The sequence below is a fragment of the Lissotriton vulgaris genome, chromosome 3_1, assembly GCF_964263255.1.
Source record: "Lissotriton vulgaris chromosome 3_1, aLisVul1.2, whole genome shotgun sequence".
Lineage (NCBI taxonomy): Eukaryota > Metazoa > Chordata > Amphibia > Caudata > Salamandridae > Lissotriton > Lissotriton vulgaris.
In genome coordinates, this window is record NC_141689.1 from 1,827,501,986 (window position 1) to 1,827,522,896 (window position 20,911).

Below are 20,911 nucleotides of genomic sequence, written 5' to 3' on the forward strand. Positions count from 1 at the left end.
AACTGTTTTATCTTCCAAAGGAAAAAAATACTTTTAAGTATATAACATGAGAACTTAGAGTTTCCACTTAATTGAAAAGTTTTTGGTTTCAAGATAGTTGCTAAGATTGTAGTTTCTGAAAGCATTTTTTTTCATCAACTCCTAACCTAATATCCAGCATTACCAGTGCGTAATTCGAGTTGGTGGTTGTCAGTGGAGGGCACCAGCACATATTTTTTTAGGCCCAGCACTTATTTTTTCGTATGGACATTTGTCTAGTGCAAGAGAGGAAAAACTCACAGATCGCAAAGACGGAGGAAGAAAAAGACTTCAAAAACCATCACAAACAGAAAGCAGGAACCTGCAAAGGCAAGAAAATGGGCAGGGAGTGTATGGTAGTGGATTAAAGATTACCAACTTTATTATTCGGCGCACTAACGTTTAATTGCACTGGCCGCCAGCTTCTGAGCAGATGTTCAAGCACCTGCACTCTTTCTTTCACAAATTAAGGACTGAATTACAATACATTTAAACATTTTGTATCATAAAAAAGTAGCATGTAAAAAAAGTTATAGTGACATTAAAAATACCACTTTTACCCTCAAAACTCCATATGCGATAAAATTCCAATCCTATGAGTATAGATAAAGATGTGTAATAAATGGAGTGGACACCTCACTTTACATATTTTTGCCTACATTCCCGTTACATTAGTGTGTAGTAATCCGCATATGCGTGCAATGGACATTTACCCTTATTTTATCAAACTGTCTATAAACATCATGTACAAAGTGTGAATAACCCGTGAGTTCAAGATCAAAGTGGAATTTTTGAATTTTTACTATAGCGTTTTTCTGTAACAATGTTGCGCCTGCTCATATTCTGACAAATCTAGGTGCTTCGGTTTACTTCCTCAATCCCCGCTCCTTTGGCGGTATCAATTTGGGTGTAAGTTATGCGCTATGGTAATTGTAGGAAATATATTCCTCAGTGTTTGTGAATGTCAAGAAAGTTATTATTCTGTGGATGGCAACCAAATGGATTTATGGTTCACTGGTCATTGGTCCAAGTCCTCACCAAACTCTACCATAAGTAAGCCCACTAATTCAATTCCAGTCTGAATTTTAATGCTGAATGTATATATGTATTGCATACATTATGCACTTGTATATCACATATATGTGTATACACAGTATGTGTATTCACTTTTGTTACTAACATGTAATTTAGGCCTGGGAATGGTTTCCCAAATTTCAGTACCAAGACCATCCATGACCAACACAAGGGTTGTTATTCATTGCTCCGAAGTCTTGTGTGACGTGCAATAAAAGTGGAAGATGTTACTGATTAGAAACAGCCTTGTGGATTTTGTTCTTTAATAGTTTATAAACGATAGCACATTAAAATCAATTCTCATAGACAACTTAATAATTCAGCAAGAGGAGTGTAAACAACACTAAAACACACTCCATAGCCCTGTCCTGTTATAGACAGGGGTGTAAATACACGTGAACCGTGATTTACCGTAGATTGGGGGTGGGGGGGAAGGAAATAAATAAAATGGTGGCAGGGACATAATCCAATGAAAGGCTGCATCTAGATCACTAGTTGCTCCTGTCACATTTAACACTCCCTCAAATTGAGAAAGTGTCTTATCTTGCTCATACCTCAAGGAATTCGAGTACAATCCGCCGTGATTCTTGAAAAAGACTAAAGTCTTTCAGAGCTTATAATCACGAGTCACGGAGACATTGAGGGCTGTTTGATCTTTAGATGACATTCTTCCTGGCCATCACTATAAACAACAGTGTTTTATCTACCCTGTTGCTGCTTAAAAGAAGTTCACTAGTAACCATGTGCTGGTCATATTTTGTGTGACTAAATCTACAATAGTTTCCCAAATGAAGCTGGTCCATGGCAGCCCTGTTTTCGATGATTGTAAAACCAACAATGCAGGTCTAAATAAACCATGCATTAGTTGAAACCTAAGTGACTAACAGAAGGAACGTCTGAATAGGTGAAATCAGTGCAGAAAGTTATGTTGTGCAGTTCAAAAACCTATGGTAATGCAAACTACTCCTGCAGGTTCTGTGGACAGCATTACGATGGACATCTCCCTAGTCATAGAGCAGTATACAAATTTCGTATTATGTTCTGACTAGGTCTTTAAGATCAACTAACTCCTCCATTGTACAACCACCCAGGTTTCGTCAAGTTAGACGGGGTGGTAACTCTGGAGTCATAGGTTTCCAATATCTTCACCACTTTTACTGTTTTCAGTTATAATCCGGTTTTAGCACCTAGAAAATCTTCTGTGAGCATGTTGCGCTTAATAAATACAAATTCAAATCAATTCAGATGGTCATCTCCCCACAACGATTGAACTTTTCTGAAGGGGTCAGAATGGGACCGTAACAAGAGGTATAGCCTGGAGATCGCCTGTGATTGTGATTCAAGTTTTTGTTCCTGCATGCACAAGGGATATTAAAAGTCAACATTTTGGAGAAAAAAGATTAATTTTTGTTTACATTAATTTCTACATTTTAGTGTTGGCAACAAGAAGGCAAGAGCAGTTTATCCATGTGAAGCAGAACATGCTACTGAACTATCATTTCAAGTAGGGGCCATTTTTGAAGATGGTAAGTATGCTGAAATGATTGCTATTGTTTTTTAATAACTGTATATATTCAGAGATGCATCGTAATAGAAGAGAAATCTGGATCGCACAGTCTTTCGCTAGCAACTTGAATGAGATATGCTTGAAATCAATAAAATGCACCCTAACAAAATGCAGTCACAAAGAAAAAACACTAAATCATTCTTGTGCAGATAATGGGATTCGAAATCAAAATTAGATCGGTGAAGAAAACATACAAGCAAATTACATGTGTGCCAAATGGCATATCCTTGAATTTTAATCTAAAAAGAATCTCAATTATATCCATTTGCCTCAAAAATTCTTTTGAGGTCCCCATCTCGTATCTTGACTTTCAGCAATATCCCCCGTGCCTTGCGTGAGTTTTTTTACTTTTTCATTATTTTTATTTTTATTTTAGAATTTCCCAGTCAATACCATCCCCAGGCACACCTAATTGCCGCATTACAACTATTTTTGGTCAGTTCCAGCCATTTCCAACAAGTAATTTTGAAGCTTTTCCAAAGATGAGACAGTAATACCTTTCTCATGGATACTTCCAACCACAGAGTGCTCAAATTTCCAATATTTTCCTGGCACCATAGTGGATACAGAAGTGTTCCAGCAATACTTCTGCATACTGCTTGGTGGCCCTATGCAGCTCCGTACTCACTACGCAACGCCAGAAATAATGCAACAGAGCTTACATATAATTGGCAACCCTGAATGCTGATGTCCGTTCTTTTCTTATTGTGCCTATTGATGAAGATCTGAAGCTACACTCCCAATTTCTTCAGGTTTCCGGTGACTCCTAAAACGCACAACTCCACTGTGCTAGGAAACGATGTTCCCTCCGAAAACTACCAGTTTCAAACCATGCTTTGACCATAGAAAGCAGATGTTCGTCCCAGACGTGCACGAGGTGTCTCTCTGATGTATGGGCTCAGGGCACGACTCAGTCATCCAACAAGTGGGCGCTCATGTACCTGAACATGATGTAGGGCTGAGAAGTAAAGTTGTATGTTGCTGAGCACAAGAAGAATAAATGGGCCTCACATAAGTCCCGCTCCAAGTCCAGGACATGGACTCGCTCTCAAGGTTGAACCTGTAAGAGACCACCTTACAGACGAAGTCCTTCAGTAAGTCAAAGTCCAAACCTAAACACAAGAAAGCAAACTGGGACTTGATCTCATCCCGCCCCTCTCTATTTAAGAGAAGGTACAAGGGTGTCACAAAGTTAATCAGTCTCCCCACAGATCTCTGTTAGTAGACGCAATTGCTCAGTTGGTCCCAGTGCACCCGAATTTCCCTGGCCATTGGCGACGCAACTGCAGTTCAACGTCTTTAAAAAGGTCCATGTTGCAGATATTTGGCACACTTTGGTACCCTCTGGTTTGCCTTTGAACACCAAGGATCTGCAGAGGCCCCCCGTGTGATAACCACTGGTGGATCCATCCTCAGTGCTGTCTGTACCCTTTGGACCTGTTATGGGCTCTGTATCGAACTCCCCTCCTTTTCCAGGACCTGCTCCAGTCCCTTTCTCATCAATGCCATGTTCTCCGTCACCAGAGGAGGATCCATTGCTGTTCCAATGTGTGACCCGGAACCAACTTCAGCACAATCTCTGCCGATTTCGTGCTGTGAAATTACTAAAGTACAACCAGCCACCATACAGTCTGATTCTACTCTTATGGCTCTACTACAGTGGATGCATCATCAGAAGCTTCATTATCTTTTTAGCTCTGTTTCTGACTAAACCTTGCCACCACCCAGAGATAGTCATAGTGGGGGTGAATTACCCTCTCATTATGACAGTGACATTTTTACATAGACTCACTAGAGGCCAGGTATCTTAATAATTCCTCTCATACAGGGTCAAACTTGCCATTTGGAATTTCAGTGGAAGAAATTGTATCATTGCGGGGGTAATTCGACAAGCAGAGAATTGAGGCACTTGGAAAATAAATGTTCTCTTTTGCTAAGCTAGCATTGAGGTTGGTCAGCGCAATTTGTTTATTGGGCCCTTTATACACATGTATTTATTTATTTTTATTTTTAAAGTTTTATATAGTGCGAATATGACCCTAGAGGGTATCGGAGCGCTTTACAGATGAGATGTGGAACACATAAGGTAGACATTTGGGTGAAAAGCAGCGAAATATACAAATAAACACAGGTATGTAGTGACAAAATAGAGGCAGGTATTTGGAACCTACAATTGCCAAGTAACAAAGTAAGGAGCGCGGTGCATGACAGGAAAACAGAAGAACATGTGAGTAGAATAAAACAAGAAGAGTCATTGTGAGACTAGATGAGGAGGAGCATGCCCTGGGCTCGTAGGAGCCACTAGATCAGTCTGGAAAGACAAAAGGATCTAACTTAACGATGTTCTCATCAGTAAAGCTTTCACTTCCTTTTTGGAGGAAAACATTGATGGAATCAATCTAGTTTCTGCAGGCAGGGAGTTCCAGATTCTCGTGGCAATACCTGAGAATGATCGATTGTACATTTTTATTTTTTTTAATTTCCTAGGTTTGAGCAGCAAGGTATTGGAGCTCCTTGAGGAAAGGGCCCGCCCGATAGTTCTGGCTTATTTGAAAGGTAGAGGGGAGTGTTGAAACGCAGTGCTTTATGTGTCATACATGCAAGTTTTAGTTGAATCCTAGCCTCAAACGGAAGCCAGTTTAGAGATTTCAGGTCCGGAGAAATGTGTTTTGTTTTCTTGGAGCCTGTGATGAGCCTTGCCGCAGCATTCAGTGATGCCCTGTGAGGGGCCCATCTGTATCGTGGTAGGCCGCAGAGGGTTGCACTGCCGTATTCTAAACTTGAGATGACTAACGCTTGCACAGTAGATTTTAAGTTGTCCTGGGTAAGGAAGGGTTTTAGTTTGCTTAGGGTGTTTAGTAGGAAGTTCGCTACTTTGGTAGATGCGCTGATGTGATCCTGCATGTTTAAGTTCTTATTCAGCACTTTTCCCAGCGATTTAATAGAGTCTGATGCGTGGTGTGCAGTTGAGAGCACAGACATTTTTTAAATATTTCTCCACAATGGTGGTTTCCTTGTTCAGTGAGATAAGGAGGAATTCCGTTTTGAGGGCGTTCAGTTTGAGGTGGTTGAAGGTTAACCAATTTTGAGTTTCATGCAGGGTTCCGTTAAGTGTCTTGATATCGTCAGGAGAAGAGAGTTTCGTGAACACCTGGGTGTCATCCGTATATAAGTGATATTGGATGTTAGATGCTTTGAGTATTTCGGCAAGAGGTTCAATGAATAGGTTGACAAGTGTGGGAGAGCGAGAGGACCCTCGGGGCACCCCCAGAGTGCACGGACTGGAATTTGATAGTGTTTGATTGGATTTGACTCTCTGAGATCTGTTATTGAGAAAAGAAACAAATCATTTTAATACTGAGCCAGAGAACCCCATTCTACATTCCAGAAGAATCAGTAGTTTATCATCTTTGATAGTGTCAACAGCACATGAGAGGTTAAGTAGTACAAATAGGCAGGATTTTTCTGGTCGAGCATTATGAGAGCTTCATCATCTATATGAGTGATGGCTGTTTCGGTGCTGTGGCCGTGGCGGAAGCCAGATTGGAATTGATCAAGAAGATGGAATTCCTCAATGTGGTTACACAGTTGTTCATGAACACATTTCTCAAAGAGTTTTGCTAGGAGTTGGGAAGTTTGTGATTGGTCAGAAATTATTCAAATCTTCTGGGTCAGGCATAGGTTTTTTGAGAATAGGCAGAACCAGACCGGACTTCAGGCAGTCAGGGATCTCACCTTGAAGGAGTGAGGCATTCATAATCTTGGTTCATGGTGGGACTAGTGACCTTATCTTTTCTTTAACCCCTTCCATGCTCATGACAAGGTCATCTCCTCATGGGTGTTACTTGCGCTGTGCGTTTGACGAGCTGACCTTGTCATGAACAATGGTGATTGAATGAATGCAGCACAGGAGGGGAAAACCCCATAGCAGCCAAGGTGTTAAAGAAATTAGGGGGAAGGGGATCATACTCTCTGGAACATCGCCAGACAGATCCTCCTGGTGGCCCGAAGCCCTTGGGGCCTATCTGGCTCAAACTATTCAGGATGGGCAAGAAGAGGGTAAAAGTGTGATTCGCGCTGATCTTGATACTACTGACTGTTTGTAAAGGGCAGTTGTTACTAGTATGGTGCTCCTCAGCCATGCGTGAATGCTCTTCAAATGATTCTTTGGATATTCACAGGCCTCTCATGTGGATTTGGCTTTGATGTCTCGGGCCTATTCGGTAAAAAAGCAGATTCTTTCTAGGAAAATGTCAAAGAAAGTAGGGCAATGACATGCTGTCTAGATCTTTTTACACTGGCCTGACCATTCCCTCAACAATTTAGAAAATTCCAAGGCTATTCCAGGGAACTTGAGTATATACAACATCTGTCTCCCCTGCTGTTGCTGTCTTTTGAGGCTGGAGACTTTGATCTACCAGGCAGTGTGCATGCCACCAAGGACACCAGTCCTCTCAGTCCTGTTCCCCTGCGACAACAGTCACCATGTCGCTTTAGCTTGCCACTAGTGGTGCACCACCACCTTGTAGGGGACAGGATCCAGCACTTTCTCCTATGGTGGCTATCCATCACGTTCAGCAGATGGGTTCTTCAAATTGTTCTTCATGGCTATGTCCTAACCTTTCTTTCTTTGCTGCCAAATCTTCCCTCCTCATCAGATCAAATTTCAGAGGAATACCTGTCCATTCTGTTGCAAAAGGGGGAGTGTTACTCTCCAGTAAAATGGGAGGGTAGCTACTCTCAATACTTACTTGTGCTGAAGAAAGATGGTCGCCTTCAGCTCATTGTAAATCTTTGCCCTCTGAAGGCCTACCTGTGGAAGGAAAAAATTTAAAATTATCATGCTGGCCCAGATTCTTTTTTTTGCCTTGGATCCACATGACTGGATGTGTCCTTGGACCTGCTGGAGAAGTATTTTCATAAACCCATCCTGTGGTCCCCCAAACCTTACTTGTGGTTCAAGGTATGCCAGGGGCATTTTCAGTTTGTGGTGCTCTCCTTCAGCCTCACCAGTGACCCTCAGGTGTTCATGAAAGTGATGGCAGTGGTTACTGCCCATCTTTGGAGGTCGTGGATACCAGTTTTCTCCTACCTTGATGACTGACAGTTGAATACAATCGTGTCACAGTCAGTCGCGGACCGCCTCCAGACCGTGGTGGGGTTCATGACCAAGCAGTAGAAGTTGAACCTGACTCCTCCGCAGAAGCTTCCTTTTATTAAAGCTGTCCTGTATGCTGTACAATTCAGGTTCGTTCTTCAATTGCAACAAATCCAGGACATTTGGGTTATGATCCCTATGTTCCTGCCGTAGCCCTTGGTCCTGGTTCTCTGTAAGAGCAGTTGTGATGACTTTTAGCCTCCTGCATTCTTTGTTGACTAGACCAAATGACATATAAGGGCTCCGCAATAGAATTTGGACCTCAGCACCACTAAGAAAACTGTTTGATGCCATTCAGATTTCAGAGGAAACTGCACACGATTTGTAGTGGTGGCTGCTCAACCTCACTTGATCAGCAGCAGGCCTCTCGTCCTTCCCTATCCAGAGCTGACAGTAGTAACAAATGCATCACTCCTGTTTTGAGGAACTCATGTGGGGGTGGGGGTGAAGGTGGAGATCAGAGTACTCTGGTCTCCTGCGAAATACTGGCTCCATATCAATCTGTTGTAGTTGTGGGTCATTCCTCCAGGATTGAAGACCTTCCAGCTGCCCAACAAGTGCAGGTACTCATGGAGAGCACCACCGCCTCTGGGCTGGAGAATCAGGGCATTTTCCTTATTGCAAACAATCTGGCAGGATAATTAACTAGCTGAGCAGGCCACGTCTGGCAGCTCAAAAAATGACGTCTACTGTCCAAGTAGAAGCAGAGCATCTTCCAGCAATGGGAAGAACCCTGGCTAGATTTTATTTGCCACTGTAAAGAATAAGCATTGTCATACATTTTTCACATTGGAGTTTCCATAAAGACACCCGCTAGGAGATGCTTTTCGGCTGTAATGGAGTACATGACTCTTATGTGCCTTCCCACCCCCAGGCCCCCACCCCCCCCCCTTCCCCTCCTGCTCTGTAAAAAGTCAGGAATGTTTTGCCCAAGTCATCTTAAGTGCTCTGGATTGGGTCAGGAGACTGGAGTGTAATACCCAGAACTTCTCGTCAAGAGCATCTGCCCTTCAAACATGCTACTGTTTCAATAGGATCTTCTGTTAAAACAGCAGAACACCCGAACCTGTGAAATCTGTATCTCCATGCATGGAGATTGAGCGGTGGCAGTTTTCATTGTTTGATCGGCCACCCTAATTTGTGGATGTTATCCTTGCTGCCAGAGTCTTTACAAGCCAAACTTGATGCTGTATTGTGGTGCAAGGCATTACAGAAGCCACTTTTAAATGTTTTGTGTCAGCCCTTTTCTCTTTTTTTGTTGCATTTGCAGAACCAACTGTTCTTGTTTAATTCACCTCTTGTGATGTGATTTCTTAAAGTTTTTTTTTTTTTAAACATTTTATTAGGTTTTTTTGTTGGTCATATAACACATATTAGTCTATCACGTGAATTCACTCATTCCCGGTGTTTACAACAGTATTCCGATAATATTTTGGTATAGCATTGTTATACTAACATGTTCAATAGTCTCTAAAAAAAAAATTACAACAATTCGTATATTCTTATAGTATGACATTCACTAGACGGTATGTGAAACATTATGACTCTACAACTTCTAACTATCCCCATTAACTCCCCTCCACCCCGAGCTTCCCGAATCGCAGATCCTGAGCAATAACATATTATTAGAATAGTTGTTACCTTTACATAATCTTGCAGTGTGTATATGTTTACATACAACTTTGCATTCAGCACACATGAGAACGAGGCCTGGGCAACACATTTCATCTCATAACATAAAATCTTCAGTCAGCATGTTCTATATCAGCTGATTTCAGCTCTGCCATCATAGTCTCCCACTCTAACGATATCGGTATCTTATGTAGTCCTCTGATTTCCTCTCTACGCAGTGCTGCACCCTCTGCACTACTCCAGCGTATCATTTCTGTACACCAGTGCGATATAGTAGGGGGTTTACTCGACTACCAGCGCATTGTAAGGGCTCTAATTGCTAATATTAATGCAAGGTCTATGAAACGGTACTGTACTTTGTGTTTGGACAGATGTTTGTGCAGACCCAAGATGCATTCCTCCACAGTGTTGTGAATCCCGTGTTGTACAGCTGCCCCGCTTATTCTCCTGATCGTGTCTCAATATCCCCTTATTACAGGGCATGCCCATATAATATGTATCAAGTTTGCCCCTTCCGCCTTACATCTCGGGCATAAGTGCTGCGTTTGTGGGGACATCCTGTCCTATCAACTCTGTGACAAATAAGCACAATGTAGTATCATTGTCTGAATAATTTTAAAGTTTGAGTTTCTTGATACCTTTCAAGGATGTTCTAGTACTGCCATCCATTCCTTCTCTGACATGTCTCTACCTATATCCCCCGCCCATGCAATTTTCAGTGCTTCCAAGGGGACCCGTGTGTGGACACTGATGCTAGTGTACAGCCAACGAATCAGGTGTCTGCCTTTTCCCATGTAGTGTACCATGTTCACCATCTAATTACTGGAAGGTTCCTTCCTTTGCGGTGCCCAGTGCTTTGTCACGTATTGAAACAGTGCGGCATGTGTTAAGTACAGTTGTGTTGGGGCTCCCGTTTCGTGCACAAAGGTGTCGTGGACCAGCAGCGTCTCATTTCTAAATAAGTCGCCTACCGTGCTGATACCCGCTTCCGCCCACGGTGCTAATTTGCGAGCTGTGATTATGCCACTTGCCAGTGGGATTCCCAGCAGTGGAATGTTGCCTGCGTATGCAGGGGATGCATTCGTGTATCGCAGCGCCGCTTTCCAGCACTTTAGCACAGTGTCTAGCAAGGGGGGTAGGTCTCTCGGTTGTTTACGCCCTGGCAATAATAAAGCGTGTAGATCCCCATTATCTATGTCCACGTCAGTGTACCCTAATTCCTGCAGATTACGACGCGCCGTCCAGTATGACAACCAGTGCAATTGGCAGGCGTAATAGTAAGCGCGGAAGTCCAGAACTCCCAGCCCTCCAGCGCGAGTATCCACTTGCATTTTTTGTAAGCTTATCCGTCTCCTACCCTTCCCCCATATTAAATCTATTAATAAAGTATTTAGCAATTTGAAAGTGGATTGCGGTACTATTAATGGTATATTCGTAAAATAATACAATAATCGTGGTACCACAACCATTTTCGCTATTGCTGCTCTCCCCATTGCGGACAGTGGCAGTGCAGTCCAAAAGGCGACACTGGATCTTAGGGCTCTAATCGCTCTGTTAAGGTTGCGATCCACCATGGCCGCATTTGTCCTGTATATCTGGATGCCCAGATACTTGAACGTGGTCTGAGTTATTTGGAGCTTGGTATCCCCAAAATCTATGTCCACTACATCTTCATTTTCCGTGAACAAAAATGCATGGGATTTTGTAGTGTTTAAAGCCAGACTCAACAACACTTCGAATTGTTTATACAAGTCAAATATTGGGGTCAGAGGCAAACGGAGATTTCTGACGTACACAATGGTATCATCAGCATAGGCCGAGAAAAAGTGGGTCGCGTTCCCTATCGAGAGTCCCCATCCCAGAAAGTCCTGTCTCATTTTTATTGCTAAGGGTTCTAATGCCAAAATGAAGATAAGAGGCGACAATGGACAGCCCTGTCTGGTTCCCCTATGTATTGTATATTCCTCTGATATGTGTCCACCAGTTCTGGCGCGCGCTGTCGGGGCCTTGTACAATAGGTGCAGCCATGCTGTGTACCCTTCCGGTATCCCAAATTTCGGTAACACCTGAAACATGTATTCCCAACTTAGTGAATCAAACGCCTGTCTAAGGTCTAATGAAAGACAGCCTGCATGGGGGAACCGCTTTGGCGCTTCGGTCATCAAATATTGTAATTTTCTGATATTTAAGGATGTGCTCCGTGCCGGTAGGAATCCGGTCTGATCTATGTGGACTAATCTTGACAGGTGTGGCAATAACCTATTTTTCAGCACTTTACTTATTAGTTGTATTCAGTGGGTAATAACGATAGCGGGCGGTAGTTAGCCATGTCCGCATGGTCTCTACCGGGTTTCGGTAGCGAAATTATGAGCGCCTGCGCTGTGGTGAGAGGTAAGGAACATTGGTCCCAAACATCTTTAGATAATTCCATTAATTGGGGTACTAATACCTCTACAAACGTGGTGTAGAATTCAAGGGGGAGCCCGTCTATGCCAGGGGTCTTATTACGTTGGAGGCGCTTCATGGCAATTTTGATCTCCTGTGGCGTAATGGGCCCCTCCAGATCTTTTTGTGCCGCGGCCGGTAACATTGGAAATGTTAGAGAGGACATGAAAGCCTCCAGTTGCTCACCGGTAGCAGCGTTTGTCACTCCATATAGATTTGCATATTATTTCCTAAATGCATCATTTATATCTCCTTGACTAGAAACCTTTGCACCATTCTCAGTGACAATTTCACTAATTACTATCGTAGGAGGGGTGTCCCGGATCAATCTAGCGAGCAATGTTCCTGCCCTATCTGCTTCTGCGTGGGCACTTCAGGTATATGCCTGATAATCTATAACTCAAAGTGATTCCAAGAGTTCAGCGTGCCTAATTTGCGCTTTCTGTAACAGGCCCTTCTTTTCGTCATCTGTCACTGCCTCCTGCTCCAACCTACACAAGGTGTCCTCCACCTCTAGCAATGATCTATGAATTTCCTGCCTTGCACCCACTGTCACACTGATCTCTTTACCCCTTATGACCGCCTTAAAGGCGTCCCATTCCACCAACCTACTCTTCGCCGTATTATTATTTTCCGCAAAGTAGTGGTAGATCATTGCGGAATACTGAGTCTTCCAACAACTGCGGCCATAGCCTCCACATAGGGACCGGGGTGGGTATTCTGCCCCAGGTGATAATCATCTCTTGTGGTTTATGATCCGAGAAAGTCTTGGGCAGGTATGTGGTGTTAAGCACCTGCATGGCTATCCTATTAGAGCAAAAGATTCTATCAATCCTGGTATGCAGGTCGTGTACCGCAGAGTAATAGGAATATTCCTTGTGTCCTGGATATCTCATTCACCATACATCGCATAATTCCCACCCCGCTGCCCATCTAACCAATGCTTCGGTCTGTTTAAAGACCCCAGCTCCTTGCAAGGGAAGGTGCGATCTGTCTAAACTCACATCCAGTACTGTGTTATAATCGCCTCCCAATATCCATGGGCATGTGTCCCATCCCGACAGTGCTCCAATCACCGTGTCCCAGTATTTATCCTGATCAAAGTTAGGGACGTACACTGTACCCAGCACCACTAGTTGCCCGTCTAGTGCTCCTTTCACAAACACATATCTTTCCAATTTATCAATCCTCTGTGCATGTGCCACAAACAGCACGCCGTGCCGTATCCAAATCATGGTTCCCCTCGCATAGTTAGAGTTTGAAAAAAATGTGGCCACACCATTTCTTCCTAAGTTTCACCACCTCACTTACCACCATATGTGACTCTTGTAGGTAGACAATCTGTGCTTTACGGCGCTGTAGGTGTGCATGAATTCTATGTCGTTTGTGTGTTGTGCCCATACCTCGTATTTTCCCAGTTACAATGGTGTATTTACCCAGCGCATGCATTGTAACGGTCGTTTTATCCATTTATGTGGCAACATGGTTCCCAATAAATCCAGCGCACCTGCTCTAATAGGAATTCTGCGATCATCCCACCCCCCAACTTTCCCAATACTCGGTCTGGTTCTCAAACTATACCAGGCTAACACAGAACCGAACTAATAAGAACATAATGGGCATGAAGAGGGCCTGCGCCATATGGGGGGCTGCGCCTGCGCTCTGCATGTGGTGTTATGAAACTTCAAGTTACTATTCTCAAGCTTCAACGGTACCTGGGCCCAATATTACTGACTTATTTTCTGTAAGAAGCAAAAATTGTTAAAGATGGACAAATACAGTCATTTAACACAGTTACACTTATATATAAACAATACTTGCATGCTTCCATCAACCAAACAGGTCCGTAATCAGCTGCGGAGTGGCCAAAGGGAACAGAGCCACATTGCCCTCGGAGTCTGAACCATGCGTCACCTCATCTTTCGAGGAGGTTTTGGTGTCTATTCGAGGGGCATTCGTAAAAGTGGCCGTAGCAATGATCGCCTGCGTCTTGTTCTGCTGTATCTGTTCTGAGGTAACGTACGTCCGTGTAGTGGTCTTTCGTGATCTCCCACCCCTGCGTCTCATTGAGGCGCCAGTGTGGGCTCTGCCCCCTTCCTCAGTTTGTGTGGCGAGCTCCACCGCAGTGGTTAGTTCCATTACTTCAAGTCAGTCTTCCACGTCCCCAGGACTTTAAAAAAAGTAAGCTTTCTGGTCATGCATTATTTTTAGCCTGGCCGGGAAGAGTAGGGCATATTTCAGATTTAAGTCTCTGAGCCGCTATTTTACTGCCATAAAGGAAGACCGCTGTCTTTGAACCAACACCGTGTAATCCGGATATAAGGAAATTCTTTCATTTTCAAAGATTATCGGTGCAGCTTCCCTGGCCTTCTGCAGCAGAGTGTCCCGGTCTCGGAAGTTCAATAGTTTCACTATGAGGGGCCGCGGCGGGTGCCGGTCTCGGTCTCCCCGTGGGTATTCAATGTGCCCACTCTATGCAGTATTGTGTGGAGAGTCCCTCTGTCATAATGTGGTCTCAAAACCACTGTTTCATATAACCTGATGCGACAGACCCTTCGCATTTCTCCGGCAGACCAATCACTCGTATGTTTCTCCGTCTCGCCCTCCCTTCCGCATCTTCCACCCTTTCCAGTAAAGTGGCCACTTGTGTCTGTAGTTGCTTCACATCAGTTTCAGATTGTTTATGTCTGGGCAGACCCTCAGCTAGCGTCACCGCGTTGTCTTTCACTTTATCCGCCGTTTTTGCGTGGTCCGCCCTGAGCAAATTCAGGCCAGTGGACAGGGTCCCTATCTGGATCTCTATTGCTTTTCTAGAGTCTCTCAGTTCACGCAACATGAGGTCCAACTTATCCTCTGAAGTAGGTATCGTCGTGGGAGGTTCGCAGTTAGATGCTGGCGTGCTATTCACGCTGTTTGCCATGTCTGGAGCCGAATTTGTGCAGCTTGGGTCCTGTTGTTTTGCCCTGTTCCGTCCCATTACTCCTACTTATTGTGTTGTTCGATAACGACTACCGTAGCCCATATAGCAGATATTCCGTGCTGCACCCCACCACGTCTCTACTGGTATTCCAACTTCCTGCACTGAAAGGACATGTACACTCCACTGGTTTCCAATGGCACGTTAATGTGACAGTGTTTCAGGCGAGTGAGTGGGCTGCACACCAGTGGGTAGGCATTCGCACTGGTATATTCACGTTAGTCACACTTATTAGCCTGACTTGTTCTAGAACCCTCTTTCCAGTAGTGACTGTGTCCTCTGGGTGCGTCGCAGTAGCAGCCCTAGGTCTGGCCACGAGGGGCCGATCCTCTCATAGTGTGTACACAAATCACTGAGCCGCAAGTAATTTCATTGTAGTATGCAGCACAGTAGTTCCCTTACTGTCTGCCACAGCCTGCCACACCGCCTGTGCATTTTTTGCCCTCTCTTGCCTGCACTTTGGGGATCATTCCACAGCTCACTTTATTTATGACATTGTCGGCGCTGCGGTGCGCAATATAACCAGCCGTTGAGCCACAATGCATCTGTATGTCTCACCTCCCCCGATGTGTCATCCCGGGGGGAGACTGTATCCGGGTCTCGTGTGCACCACTCTTGTCGTCACCGCTTTGGGGGCTGTTGTCAATATGGCGCGTGAGTGTGCCTCCTCACACTATAGCCGCCTCCGTTGCCAGGGAAGGTGGGGCAGGATGGGGCCTCTTCTCGCTTGTCCCCAGGGCTGGGCAGGCGTTCCACTCCGGTGCGTATCCTGCCACCACCAGAAACCGTCTCCCCCACTGCCGCGGCGTGAGTCTGTGCTGCAATTGCAGCCTCAGGGGAATCTTCGGCAGTTCGGGGCCCATTCGCCCCTCCCCCCCACTGTTTTGGCACCAGCCAAAGGGGAGGGGGCATCCAGTATACCCTGCCACCGGTTCGATTTCTTGCCCTCAACCCTCCCGCAGAGACGACAAGGTGGATGGGGGTCAGGGACGAGGGCCGTTTCGCATCCCCGCACTCACTGATTCATCGGGCCTCTGAGAAAGTCCCCTCCTCCGGTCCTCAGGCCGGTCGCGGGTCCGCCAGGTACTCTGCCCTCAGGATCCAGTGCTCTCCATGGGCACTCCGCCGCAGCGTCCACAGCGCATCAGCAAGCCGCAGCAGCCCTCCCCCTATTTCTCCTCCGCATGCCCAAGGTGGCGTCCCCTAGGCTCCGCAGAGGCGGATCCACACTGTTTTTTATCCGGTTTCCGCGATCTATAAGGCCATGGATGACATCCCCTGGCTCTACCGCTCTCCTGAAGGTAATATTAAGTCATTCAACCTTCTCCTCACATTTTTGGCGGATTCTTAGCAGGATATTTGGTGGCCCTGGTCCGGAGCTCATCTACAAGACGACCGCCATGCTCGGCGCCTAGCCACGCCCCGGCGATATCTTAAAGTTTTGGCACACATGTTCCTTTACAAGCTATTTGTGTGATGCGACAGTGCACCTTAACTTGGTGATGATGTTTCTCATATGTATGCTCTTTGAGCCAATACACAGCTTCTTTTTACATCCTCTGACCGGAAAGAATGTCTTCTGCATTGAAATCATTTTAGCTTGTGGCATGAGTAAGCTTCAGGCACTGGCAGAGAAACCACAGTACACCGCCTTATTTCTGGACAAGCTGGTGCTGAGCGCTTCTTGCCAAAAGTTGCGAGTGGTTTCCATTGTGTGAAATCCAAAATTCGCCCAGTCTTCCTTGCTCTTTCTCACTCCTAGAAAGAGGTGGCAAGACTCCATTAGTTAGCCCCCTTTTACATTGATCGTACCAAGGAACACAGTGCAGATAATAAGTTGTTTCTCTGTTTACCTAGGCGAAAAATAGAAAAGCTTTGCAGAAGAGGACTCGGAGGTGGATAGTCCACTGTAACAAGATCTGCTACGGAATGGCCAAAATGTAGTCTCTAAAAGAACCCAAGATCATGTTCCACCAGAGCTAAGGCTTCTACAACTGCATTGGCGTACTGAGTGCCTGTCCTTGCCATCTGCAAGGCGGTGATGTGGGTATTGGAGCATACCTTCTCGAAGAACTACTACCTTCACAACCAGATCTGTCAGGAAAGACATTTCGCCCACGCAGTCCTGCAATATTTTTTGGCCTTAGTCCACTTCACATACCCTCCGTCTTTCGATGGTACTGCTTTGGTATTATTTTAATTGAAATTGCATTTATATAGGGCCTACTACCACTGACGAGGTGTTAAAGGGCTGTACAGTTAGTAGCATGTTACCTGGGAGTCCAAAGCTAGTGGTCAATCCATTGGTTATTGGGATTAGGCTTATGCTCTCAGATAAACCATTTCATGCTTTTCCTCAAATTTCCTTGTGGTACTTAATGACCTGGGTGTGCTCATTAGAGGGGGTTATGTAGGAAGCAAGGGATTGATGTAATGAATAGATATTGCTAGGTTGCAGGAATATTCTTTCAAAGAATCTGAATTTGAGACAGGCATACAATGTAGAGTAGTCTATGTGCACAAGAGGCATGTATAAGGGAAGGAGAGGGGCATTCAAAATAAATAAGGGAGGGAAACATCTGAAGTTTAAAGTCAAGGTCACATTTTCATGCATGGTTTTAGGAATATAGGAGGTGGAAATCTTTTGTGCTAGGTTGCAAACTGTGGATGTAAACCTGTGAAAAGAAATAATTTTAGTGTAAAGGAATGTGACATTTAACAGTCTTTCTAGAGCACTTTAACTTTCAAAAAGGTCACATATACTTAAGAGGTTGCTGGTACTTGTCTCGCTGCAAAGAGCAACTCTGGTGTTTAAGACTGCTTTACGAATGACTGCCAAGTAGTGTGACATTTAAGCACATCCCAGTACCAATCATTAACATTTGACAACATCATTGAGAAAGCTTTTTTGCACATCACCTCGCTGTAGGTAAGATAAATACTTACAAACCCAGCCTACTACAGCAGTACATTCAGTGTTATGAAGTATTGTTACCCCTTACATATGCAAATCATTTTACTTCATGCATAATCTACACATATAAATATGTTATGTAAACACCTGCCAACTTTTATTCATAACAAGACAGGTTTTTTTCTTTGCATTTTCTTTATAGTGCGAGCTTGACAAGAAGGTATTGAATCACTTTACATGAGCGCCAATTACATTACACAAGATTATATTATTTTCTCTGTTTGCTTTTTAGGTATGAGGCGATTAAGTGATATGGCCAGAATCACAGGATGTTGAGCTAATACAGAGACTCAGACCCGGTTCTTCAGCTCCAAAGTTGAAAGCTCTGACCATTGTAACTAGTGTAGATGTGTGGAAGACTGCAAACCAAAATTCTCAAAATATACTGAAGAGAGAGTCACTCTCAGGAAGAATAAAGGGATGCCTAAGTATGCTAACTGATAAGTGCTACATAGTATCCCTAAGTATTCTAACTGATGCGTGCTACATAGACTCACCACACTTTTTCAAGCTCTGGCCATTGTGCCAGATGAACGAATGAATGAACTAGCTTTTATATAGCATATTGTTCACTCCAAGAAGTATCTTGGCGCTGTATGTGGGGGGAGAAAGGCACCTTTCAGAAGGAGTAAAAAAGCTGACATAGTCTCAAAGATAGGGGTTAAAGAAAAGACCAGACCGTGTTATCTGGGATTCCAAAAATCCAAGTTTTTAGAGACTTCCTGAATTTAAGTTCGGGTTGTATGTGTCTGAGTTGAGTTGGCATTAAGTTCCATGCTTTGGTCCCTATGGCCGCCAGGGTCTTTCCGCCCCTGGTTTTAAGTTTAAATTTAGGTGTTTTTAATAGGTTCTCTGAAGATGTGCATTGCGTGATGTATGGCTTCGTTCTGGCAATGAGCTATTCTGGGCCAGTATTGTTAGCTGTTTTATAAATGATGGTAAGAACCTTAAAAAGAATCCTCTTGTGGACGGGCAGCCAATGGAGGGATTTTAGTGCTGTTGCAGAGGAAGAATCTCTAGGCAAATTGAGTACCAGCCTCGCTGCAGCGTTCTAGACCACCTGTAGACTCTGTAGGACTCTTTTGTTTGTTCCCGCATAGAGACTGTTACAGTAGTCTAGACGGGATAGAACCAAGGCTGCTACCACCGTCTTTTTGGCCGACGTTGGGAGAGGTTCAAAATGTTTCAGAGTTTTTATTACTTGAAAACAGGTACTTGTCACCGCAAGAGCTTGCTTGTGGAAGGATAATGTATGATCAGATTTTATTCCCAGATTCTTTACAGTCTCTACTGTCGTCAGGGGTGCAGCTGAATTTTTCGGCCACCATTGATCCGGTCTGAAAACGTTAGTCTTGCCAAACGGATTACTCTCTGTTTTGGAACTATTACATTTCAGGTGATTTAACTTCATCCAATCCATCACTGCAGTTAGACAATGATGACATTTTTCTTCAGCCACTATTGAATTTTTATCCAGGGTAAGGATCAGTTGAGTGTCATCAGCATAGGCGATGCACTCAACATCGCACGTGTCCATCAAAAAAATCAGTGGTGCCATATAAAGATTAAAAAGTGTTGGGCTCAGGGCCGAGCCCTGAGGGACCCCAGATGCCAGCCCTCTTTCTTGTGATCTAAGGCCACCTAGTGTTACAATCTGTTTTCTAAAGAAGAAGTAAACTAGGCCAATGCATTGTTGGTGATTCCACTGCATGCAAGTCTGTCTCTCAGGATGTCATGAGAGACCGTGACAAACGCCGCTGACAAATCCAGCTGAACCAGTACTGCGTCTTTTCCCTGATCCATAGCAAGTTTTAGGGATTCAGTAGTATGCAATAGTACTGATTCTGTTGAATGGCCCGGTCAAAAGCCAGATTGCTTAGGGTGTAACATGTTGGTTTCTTGCATGAAGTAAATAAGTTGGTTGTTGACAAGTTTATCTGCCATTTTACTCAAACATGGGAGCAGTGAAATAGGCCTGAGATTAGAAAGGGTTGTGGGATCTGAAAGTTTCTATCTTTGAAGCGGTTTTACGGCGGCGGTTTTCCAGCTGTCAGGAATTTTAGCTAGTCTAAAGGTAGCATTTATAATCTGATTAATGACGGGGTTGATAGTATCCACCATTGCAGATTGATCTCCTTGAAGCATATCAATTCCTTATTTCTTTCCCTTGTGATTTGGGCGTTTTGCATCTGGGGAGTGTTATAGTAAAATCTTTCTTTAAGTCAAGAATTTTATTTTTTTTTAAAGTCGGCGATCCGATCACATAGTTCTTGTGAGGGTGAAATTTCCTGTTCTAGATTTTTAGGATTAGTAAAGGTTTTTACTATAATAAAATATTTTTGATTATCTGATTTATTTATAAGATTAGAGTAATATGTCCTTTTTTCACGCTTAATATGCTGGTGATAAGATCTGAGAGTGGACTTAAAAGACACCACATCTGGTTTGTATTTTTTACTCCATTTCTTCTCTAGTATTCTGCCTTGTCCCTGTGAAACCTTTAGGCTAGGGGTAAACCAGGGAGCGGACGTTTTTTTCTTGCTATTTGTCTTTAGGGGAGCCAACGTGTCAGCCACGGATATCATCCATTCATTAAAAAGATTAATATCAATTTCTGGGGCCCCTCTGAGAGTGTTTTTTTTTGCTTCAGCTATGTCCTGCAAATTAGGATTAGAGAGCAAATTTTCCCATTTTCGTATAACACCTGGTTTCCCCAGATTGTTTTCAGGTTGTACGTTTTTAAGGTCAAGCTTAAAAGGGTTTAATTAATTTGTGATATGACCAAGCAATCTCCACTGAAGGGGAGATAATTAGGTTATCAGCGTTAATGCATATTCCATCCAGGATGTGCCCTGCTTGATGGGTGGACCCTTCTGTAATCTGTTTTAGCCCTAGTGTATTCATGGTTTCTAGGAAGGAGTCGGTACTTGGTATATCTGTGACTTCAAGATGTATATTGAAACCGCCTAACAAGGTGAAGTTTGAATACCTTACCGCTAAAGAGCTTATGCTTTCACCCAACGTATCTAGGAACTTGCTGGCAGGACCCGGAGGTCTGTAAATCAG

General features: G+C 44.0%; 1 protein-coding gene across 3 annotated transcripts in view; it reads left to right on the forward strand.

Moving 5' to 3' along the window:
• Nucleotides 1-20,911, forward strand: part of ARHGAP10 (Rho GTPase activating protein 10) — a 1,108,509-nt gene that overhangs the window by 1,028,511 nt on the left and 59,087 nt on the right. For all 3 annotated transcript variants that reach the window (XM_086962271.1, XM_086962272.1, XM_086962274.1), the window contains one exon: nucleotides 2,527-2,618. In XM_086962271.1, coding sequence (XP_086818397.1) covers nucleotides 2,527-2,618 — 92 coding nt within the window. The remainder of the gene's footprint in view (nucleotides 1-2,526; nucleotides 2,619-20,911) is intronic.